This window comes from Perna viridis, chromosome 9 (genome assembly GCF_037379345.1).
Source record: "Perna viridis isolate PV_CMFRI_1.1 ecotype Kerala chromosome 9, ASM3737934v1, whole genome shotgun sequence".
NCBI lineage: Eukaryota > Metazoa > Mollusca > Bivalvia > Mytilida > Mytilidae > Perna > Perna viridis.
In genome coordinates, this window is record NC_142453.1 from 29,650,678 (window position 1) to 29,660,487 (window position 9,810).

Genomic DNA, 9,810 nt, shown 5'->3' on the forward strand with positions numbered 1-9,810 from the left:
TTTATTAGTAACATATGAACCTTGCTACAAAAGGTACAGACCAGTCAATTAAAAAACTAAAAAGTAAATATGCAATTGACGTAATTGCTAGGCCATTATATATATAAAGGCAAAAGCAATAAAAGCAAAACAGCAAAATATGTATCATTCGGTAATTTAACTCTCCTGGGTTTGCAAAGTATTGTACTGCTCCATTTGTATTTTTATTTAAATCATGATGATCACCAGTAATAATTTGATGAGTACAATAGCTGTCTTACTTTTCGTCTTTTTATTATTATATCGTGTTTTTTTCCATTTCTTGTCATTAGTGTCCCCGAATAATAAACACTGTTCTTATTTAAAAATGCGCATAGATATAAATGTTGCATGTTTATCATTAATTCAATATTACAGCACCACACAAAGAAATAAAATAAATCCGTTTACATATTAAAGTTGTATTATTCTATTTGAGAGTTTATTTTAATTGAACTAAAATATTTTTATGTTATCTCATAACAAAGGAATGCAAATAAACTATAATTTCCTTCAGCATGAATATTTACGAACAATGCCTTTTTACAGGTAAATAATTGTGGTTTTAAACCTCAGTGTCATTGAATAGAGTATTTGGTACCATTTAATTGCCACGGGGTAGTTATTACATTTATAATTTGGTCTTTAAAATAATAGCGTTTGGACTTAAATTCTGATTACTTTATTGATACACCTTTAGTTGTTGCAACATAATACTACAGTCTTTAAAACAGAGGCAGCTTGCAGATCTTTCGGAGACTTTTGTAGGAATTTCACGGTCTCATGAACTCAATTATACAATCATTACAATCATAAAAGATCATATTTTGTTGTTTTTTATATATATATACTGACTAAAAACGCTGTAAATACGAGAAGGCATGCAAGGAAAGGGAACATTTACATTATACCAACTAAGCAATAAGAATACAGGCTTATGACGCATAAGCAACTTGGAAATATTGCTTGATATCCAATGAAATGGCGCGACATCATTTATTCACCCGACTTTAATCAATGCCTGTACACATTATTTTGATAGGTTCTCGTTGTACAGAAAGGTGTTGTAAGCGATCTGTTGTAAACCGATGTGATGAACAATAAGAAAACCGTTCTTGAGAAATGCCAAATTCCAATTTTTACCCGGAAGCCATCAAGAGATTAAAACATGTCGATACCATTACTCTCATTTGTACGAGACAAGGTAAGCAAAGGCAAGCATTTCAAGGCAAACTCTATCTTCTTAGATATCACGCATTGTGTTTAAATGAATAGTTATTAGTAAAACAAATATCCCAGTATTAGAAGAGTAATCAAGGTAACCAAGTTTATAGCGCCAATCAAAAGAATACGATCCAGGGACAAAGACCAGACAGGGAAAACAGACATACACAACAAAGAACATAAAGTAACTAAAATCATACATACAAAGCAACAAAAGCAAATAAGCAACTCGGACTCCACTAAAAACTGGGAGCATTCCCCAGGTGCACCAGTAGGGTGAACGTGCTCTGCTTTTCTAGAAACACCCATCGAGTTGCTCATAAAAAGGTCTAGTCCGGGATAGATGAAAGAGGAGAGGAAAACTATAATACTCAGAAAAAAAAAAAAGAAAAAAAAACTGTTGAAATTTGTAAAACTTTAATATGGCAGTACATCATCTCATTTTATTTAATTTTGACATCATTACAAACTCGAAGATGCATTGATTTTAATAATAATAATAATAAAAATATGTTTTATTTCAACCAAATATCACATTTAGTCCGTGGACTAGTTAACAATATGGTCCCATATATATGTACATAATATACAACATAACGAATAAAATGTTATTAAAAGTAACATAGTTAATGACAAAAAAAAAGAAAACATTTTCTACACATAATAATGTATTACATATTAGCAGTAACATATCTAAAATAATTTTATAGATATGCTTTTTGAAAACTCTCAGTTGTACAATTTCTAATATTTGTTTGCATACTGTTCTATAATAAACTACCTCCATACCATGAATGATTTAAACTATTCTGTTCAGGCTTTTGGCACTTATTAACATATTTTTTTCACTCTGTCTAGTATTTCTATAACTTATTTGATTACTGACTGATTGATTGATCGTTTGGGTTTTGCGAGAGGTAGGTAACCTATTCCACCAACTGGGGCATCCCCGTGCAGGTCCGGGTGTTAAAAGAATAGGCCTGCATCAGCGCTAAGCTTGTCGTAAAAGGCGACTTTTAGCAGAACTTTCTCAGAACCTTAGCCGGGGGTTAGGGCGCTTTGCCCTCAGAGCAACTGGGATGTGTGCCCCAGGTGGTGGAATGGGATACAATGACTACTTGTTATTTAGTGCAAGTCCCTACTTCTATCCTTGTCTTGTTCTTCCCAAAGATAAATGGTGCCGTTTAGACAGAGAATTGGTAAAATTTTCTAATGAAAATGTCGAATGTCAGTGCAAGAGAATAAGAGAAAAAGCTTTTATAACTCGTGAACATCGCAAAATATCATCCCAATTCATGTACTTATGATTTTACTACAATTGTTGTAGCACAATCTTAGTACTTTGTTCTATATGCAAATACAAAATTGTGAGCATTCTAGTACACTATAAATGGTGATAGAATGGTGTCCATGTTTCTGGTTTTTTTTAAACCTACCTAGTTCTTTTTTTTATTTACGTCTAATTGCATTTTACGGACTTGTTTGTTCTTCACATGTAGTAGCATGTGATTAATTGTTTCGGTCTGAAACTCGTGTTTTTTTTAATTTTTTAAATTTTTTAATAGCATACTTCATTAACAACGTCATCCGTTGGGTAACGTTTGTTTTATTTTTATAAAGCCACCGCTCTAGATGATCAACCAAAATGCAATGATTTTGTAAAAGAAAATAACTATCACAGACTGTGTTTAGCTTCATGTTCTAAATTAAAACACACGATTTTTTTTCACCTTGTCAAGGTGTTAAACGATGTGATACAACTGTGCTGTATGTATATGCCATATGGTTACAATTAAAGACGACAAAAGTCCCTTTAGTTGACAAACAAGTATTAATATACAATTGAGTTCAAGCAGAAAATTATCAAATGATTTAAATGTAATTGTGTATACCTTATAGTACATCTGCACACAAGTGTACATCTAGTGAGACTGCAGTAGATCATGTAATACATGGAATTGTGCATGAACTTCAAGTATCAACAATTAATTATTTATTTCAGGCATTTCAGTTGTAGGTAAGTAAGTTGTTGATTTATCGTTTAGATATGAAATATGTGTCCATGTATAAATAAGAGAGAGGACAGAGAGGACATCCTAATGTTGTAAGATCGAGCATAGATCTTTATCATGTAATTAAGCTTTCTATAACACAAGGAAAGGGTGGCAAATAATGCAAAACGGTATTCCTGCACTGAATGATATCGTCTCATGGTTACCTTTCATTTATGAGCAAAGTCAAAGTCAAAAACAGGTGCCCTCGTCGACCGCTGCGCTCAAAAGATTGCTAAAAAAATGAGATTACTTTGGACAATGTTTGCATGTTTTGTTTAAAGATGTGGTTGCAGGATAAAACCAATACATGAGCATTGTCAAAAATATCGATATATTTATTTGTTATCATTTCAAAACAGACAGATAAGCTCGGAAACCCTCGCAATCTGGCTGTTCCTAAAGCTCGTCACATAAATTTGATATTTTCCATGTATATAAATGTATTGTATTTGTTAAATATAGTTTTTTACAGTTCATTTCTACTCTAGATGAATTAAAACCCTTGAATATTTACAACCGTGTTCGGAACATCAAAGGTTTATTTTTATTCTAGATTAAGGAAATTGAACGACAAATTAGGATAGGTGCCTCTTAAATGTTTGAGTGCAAAACTCATAACAAGATCAAATGGCTCCTTCAAGTATAACTATATAAACTTCTGAATTTTACTCTCTAGCTTTCAATAACTTTCATGAACGATAATATACAACATAATACTTTCTAGGTACAATATATTTCGGATACGATACAGAAAGAGAAGAAATAGTCTTCAGAATATCAAGCGGTTCGTAAAAAGTATACTGTTAAATTGAGAACAAGCCAACAGTTTAACACAACCAATAAGTTATTATATAAAAAAATAAATCAGTCATAATATTATCGTGGTTAAATATTCATTTACAGCTTTATGCATACGCAGTACTCTTAATGTCTTATATATAAAAAAAAAAAAAAAAAAAAAAAAAAAAAAAAAAAAAAAAAAAAAAAAAAAAAATTTAATTTCATGTAAATTTTTCACCTCAGTGTCACCATTCATCTGTATAGTTAAAATGATCGTAGTGTATGTAAGAATAATAAATTATACTATAAATGAAATTTTAGATGAACCTAATGTTATTGAAATCAAGGAAGCTAGCAGTAGCGGAAAAAATATTGCTTCTTTAAAGATTCACACAGGATTGCTCTCTTTGAGTATTCGAGGTTACAACCACTACGGAATAGAGTTCGCCTTGTTGTCGAAAAGGTATAATGTCATTATCTATATCAGCTATTCGTTGGATAATAGTTCAATAGTCAAATAACTGTACTTTTGTACAATTAATATAATTTACGAATGGATTTGTTGTAATACAAAAATTTGGGACAATTAAGCAAATAAAACCAAAATATCACTGATTCTATTGAGAAATTATTCAAAGTCTCAGTTCTTCTTTATTATTGTATTTGCAGTTATCAATATATTTTGCAAAACTGAAGTAGCCCTAAATCTTGACTTTTAGGTAACACCAATGTGTTTCTTCATGTATTTGATGAATATATATATTTTTATCTAATTTTAACGAAACTGGAAATGGTAAATTTGTCAAAGAGACAACCCCACCGGAATGAATATAAAATATCACCTAAAGGCCACCCACGGGTCTTCAATGAACAATGTAAAATTCACACCACTGGACAGGTTTCATCTGGCCTAAAAAGAAAATTGTACACTTAAACAACGGAATAGTTGCTCCTAAATACTACAACAACACAAAATTAACTGCATGTGAAAACGAAATAATAAACACAGAGCCCAGACATTCCTGACTTGGAACACGCAAAAGAGTGCGGCGGGGTTAAAATACGTTAGCGTGATCATGCTTCAACGTATTTTCATTTAACGCAACAAAGTAAAAGTTGTCATCGCCAATCCTTTCACAATGCAGAGCCGCGATATAATAATGACATTTTGATTTTATGTTTTTTTTTCTTGTTTATCTTTTTTGGTCCGTTTCATAAATTACGGGTTTCATAGTCTCAATTGAATGTTATTGATACCAGTAAATCTTTTGTATTGGTACTGGCTGTAAAATAAAATAACGCCAGTGGTCCGTGGAATCCATAAAAAATACCAAAACCCCAAAATAGACTCATTATTAAACAAGTCAGACTAAAGACCAACACAAAAAACACGAATCCACTTTGTACAATGTTTTGAATTATAATTTATGACTACTATTTAAAAATATAGATAATAATCTAGTTATGTTAACGTTACTAACTAACTAAAAACGTTATACTCATGTTCGCATGCAGGAAGACAAAATGATACAAAAATTGAAGATTCAGATATTCTTTTTTTCCTGTGATTGAGGATCGACTTTTTTCAATACATGCTTGTTTAATCGTGCTATATACGCCAACATTTGTTATAATTGTCTTTTGTGGCTTTTAGGTAAGCATAAGTAAAAAAAAACATATTTCTTAAACCTCTTACATTTTGATATTAAAATGTATGTACTTAATTCTGTTTTGAGATAGGTACAATGTATGTCTTACTTGATATCTAAAATATCGTCTTGACATTTGAACGTAATGTATTTTGTTAAAGTAGCTGCTAAACCACAATTTTTCGTTGGGGATTTAACGTCGTGTATTTTATGGTTAGACCAATAAACAAATAACAAAGCCGCATGGAAATCGTTCTACACAAATAAGAATAATTTTGAATTTATATGCAGTTTAATACAGATCAATAACAAATTAAAGGTGTAAATATTTGTCACTAATCCTATAATCCCGTGATGAACTGTTTCAAGATTTCAAAATATTAGTGAATGAGCTTTGTTTGTGTAAGAAATCTTTATATTAATTGTGACAGAAACAGGAGACGTAAATAATGCAGCTAACTTGTCGAACAGAACCTTTTCATACTAAATTAATAAATGATTGGCTATCAAAACGATGTAACAGAAAACATGCTTCCTAAAAATAAAATTTGGACCTCCCTTTCCAGAACTTGGTGGGAGCAGTTTACATTAAAGACTAATACAAGTCAAAGAGCGTACATAAAAAGTATGCAATAATCTATGAATCATGAATCAAGAATAAATGTGTCTAAACCAAAGCACGATTTTTGACCACAAAGAAAATAAATGATTACAGTACCCACAAAATTCATTTTTGTAAGGTACATGAATTCATACTTTAAGTCAAAGTTAAATTGCATAGATTGTATAGTTGTAAAATAATATAAGAAGTCTGACATAACTTGGGATTTTCACCTATTTACGTGTCAATGTTATCTGGGGCTTGCTGTAGTTTAAATGTTCCAATGATATTCAAACATGGAATTTGTACTTTCCCCTTTATCAATTCAATATAATGTGTAAGGATTGAATGCTATAGCAAGTTGTTATTCAATATTTTTTATGAGTTAAAATGTGTAACTGGAATCGCATCATTTGAAGAGGGAAAAATAATTCCACACCGATTATTTGCTTCTGTCAAGTGGTAAAGTTACAATGGGTAATTCCTGAATACAATTACAGGTTTTCGGGGTTGGTGTAGGTTTTTAACTTCTACTGTCACGAGACATCAATAAATATAATCATTGGTCTGTTCGGTATGAAAAAAAAATGAAATTAAGGTAAGATAAAAGGTTCACACTGGTGTTTAAAGTGCGAAATTAACATAGAATTTACGATGAAATTTAAATTGAATGTGTTCATACCTTGCACAAATACAATTTGGCGATCAGGTAATATTCTATAGATGATTAGAAAAGTTTAATGAAATATTGTTCGAAAATGCCGCAAAAGAGGGGTACCTCTGTTGCGTATGACCCATGAACTACCATTCAGGGAAACTCCTTAACGACACATTAAGAGCAATACTGATTGAAATCAATGAAGTTTATATTTATTCTAGTATCCTGAAAAGAAGATATACAATTACTGATAATAATGGGAATTTCAATTTAAAAGTTCCCGGAAAATATTTCGAACGCTTTGGGCTCCATCAGGAATATATCGTATGTATAGAGTAAATTATACGTTTTGTTAGTTGCATTGCACATTTGCCAAAACTATACAGGTTAAAGCATAGGTCTCGCCGTTTTTAATACAGAAACAAGTCTCGAAGGTATGCTCAATAAAATTTCTCATAGTATATTATTGTGTCATAGCTCTTTTTGAGATCATAATTCAGCAACCTGTTCAATTTTGTTTCTTACACTGTGGGCAAAAGCTTGTTTCACAGGAGAAGACAGAATATTCGTTTGGTGAGAATTACTTGCGGCGTCGCAAACAACTCCTTCATCAGTATACAAAAATATAGAATATGAAAGTCAATTTGAAATGTGTTTGTTTTTACTGTACCTTAAAGCAATGTGAAACCCCAAATGCTTAAACAAATAAACCAGCATACAATAAACTTTTAACGAAATATAGCTTTAAGGTATAATTTTCATTTTATTCACCCACACTTCGTGGCATTTTTTTTTCTGTCTCGACAGAAATTGAAAAAAAAATGATGTGATATTTATTTAACATGTGTATTAACTTTTTTTCAAATAATTAGAAATACGTTTCTTTCATTTCTGTATTGAAGGTGTTGAATAAAGCAAACCGTAGAGTAGCAACTGTTTCAAATATTCCTTTGGTAGAATTTGACGACTCGACGAAATATATACGGACAAGTATGTATGCTATATTTGTAAAAAAAGATTTATATATGACAGCAGATTTTAATTGATATTCGGTATACAATTAATCAAAACCAAAACACATGTCGAAATTGAAAATCGAATTCATAGTTTGTTTAACCTTAGTAGAATAGTTTGAACATAAATGTTTCCATAACTCATATATCACTTATATGAGTAAACTACCTTTAACATTTTCCAACAGCATGAACTCTACGTTCGTTATATTATCATTATTAGCGATAAAAAGAACTTAACTATTCGATGCGAAATCAATTATGCTCTACGTAAAATTTTTGGTAAATTGAGTTTCATAACTCATAATTTTTTATCGTTTTCAGGAAAACTTTATGCTTATCATCAAAATTTCGTATCATGCATCTAGTTGCATACCAAATAAAATTCTTTTACATAACACATACTAATTCAAAGTTTTTATTTGCTTTTAATCATAAATGAGAAAAACAAATATATCAGTACGTTGATATAACATGTGTTATTTATTTAAAGTCAGGTTAGACCAAAACAACAGAGATGTTGCTTGGAGAATGATATTACTATTTTTGATTTGTGGATTGGAAATGCTGGCTTTCCAACAGGGAAAACTTAGACCACCAGCACCGTCGACATCCAGGCCTACATCACCAAAATCTTTATGGGAAACTATATCAAAACACTATTTTGGTATCATCGTATTAGCGGTCATTGTTCTTTCTGTATTTGGCACAATCTTGTCGGCTGTGTATTATAGCTCATCAATTGCATAGATATATATATATTTATTTCCTTTTTAAAAGACTGCTTTGTTTATAATCATTCTGATCACTATCAGTCATATTGAAAGAACGTAACTTCTTCACGCGTACAGTTCTGAGTGTTCTTTGATCCAATTTTATTTTTAAAAATTATCATACAAATATCCTTTTAATATGTAATAATATCGATCAGGATTTTTATCATTACTGATATAAGAACCTGTCTTAACCAGACACTTTTGACACCCTTAATCAGACGTTGCCTTTCAAAACTAGTATATAGCAGAACAGTCCCTTGGAAAATAGGAAATGTATTCTATACCAGCCAGAAGATATTGGCGATGAATATCACTATATAACTATATTCACGTCATTAAGCATTACATTCAATGTTTATTATCAGAGGTGGACATAGAAAATAATAGCGGTAATAAAACCTATTTTGCTACCACACTCTCCAAAGAAAAGATAACGGAAAACCATAAATATGTGCTATCCTCTTTTGGTCTCTCTATTAAAATGATGATTGTGATCTACTGTTGATGTACTAGATTTATAAACTCAATAACAATCCATACATCAATACATGGCTTCATACAACGATGTACCAAACGACCTCTTTAAAAACTTTAAACTTATGTACTGACACTTATGTACTTACAGCCGTCACAGAGGGTCTCTAGTCCTACCACGACACTTGTTATTCGTTTAGTTGCATACTTTTTTATGTGAATCCTGACGAAAAGTCGAAAGATCTTGTAACTTTTAAGATGATGATTGTTATCCTGATATTTCTATTTCGATATTCTTTTTCTTCAAAATACTTAAAAAAACAACAATAAGGACTAGTTTTATCTGTCGACATCTTCAAGTTTAAACATCATTATGCGTTGTCGTTCACTGCATACATTAAATAAACTAAAAAAAAGTATATGGCCACTATTTTGGTATTTAAAATTATGAAATAAATCTGTTGAATGTTCTAACGCTGAAATGTCCCTCCACACATCTCTATAAATATATCGAAATGCATAAGTACTGCATATTTAGATGATTTAAATTTTTCCATTTTTGC

At 31.0% G+C, this 9,810-nt stretch overlaps 1 protein-coding gene across 2 annotated transcripts; it reads left to right on the plus strand.

Moving 5' to 3' along the window:
• Nucleotides 1-883: 883 nt before the first annotated feature.
• Nucleotides 884-9,271, plus strand: LOC148607698 (uncharacterized). 2 transcript variants are annotated; one of them, XM_088545384.1, is made up of 7 exons: nucleotides 884-1,232; nucleotides 3,245-3,259; nucleotides 4,021-4,080; nucleotides 4,398-4,539; nucleotides 7,206-7,308; nucleotides 7,887-7,974; nucleotides 8,491-9,271. In XM_088545384.1, exons 1-7 carry the CDS (start codon nucleotides 1,187-1,189, stop codon nucleotides 8,745-8,747), a joined length of 711 nt encoding a protein of 236 aa, XP_088401510.1. In that variant the 5' UTR covers nucleotides 884-1,186; the 3' UTR covers nucleotides 8,748-9,271. The 2 variants fall into 2 exon arrangements, with proteins under 2 accessions (XP_088401510.1, XP_088401509.1); XM_088545383.1 differs by having other exon boundaries at nucleotides 885-1,222.
• The last annotated feature ends 539 nt before the right edge of the window (nucleotides 9,272-9,810 follow it).

Bases quoted from the DNA above. Each gene is read 5' to 3' on its own strand.
- LOC148607698 (XM_088545383.1), top strand. From the start codon at position 1,141: ATGCCAAATTCCAATTTTTACCCGGAAGCCATCAAGAGATTAAAACAT. The intron at 4,081-4,397 runs GTTCGTAAAAAG...ATGAAATTTTAG, and splicing joins AGTCTTCAGAATATCAAGCG to ATGAACCTAATGTTATTGAA. The intron at 4,540-7,205 runs GTATAATGTCAT...TATTTATTCTAG, and splicing joins TTCGCCTTGTTGTCGAAAAG to TATCCTGAAAAGAAGATATA.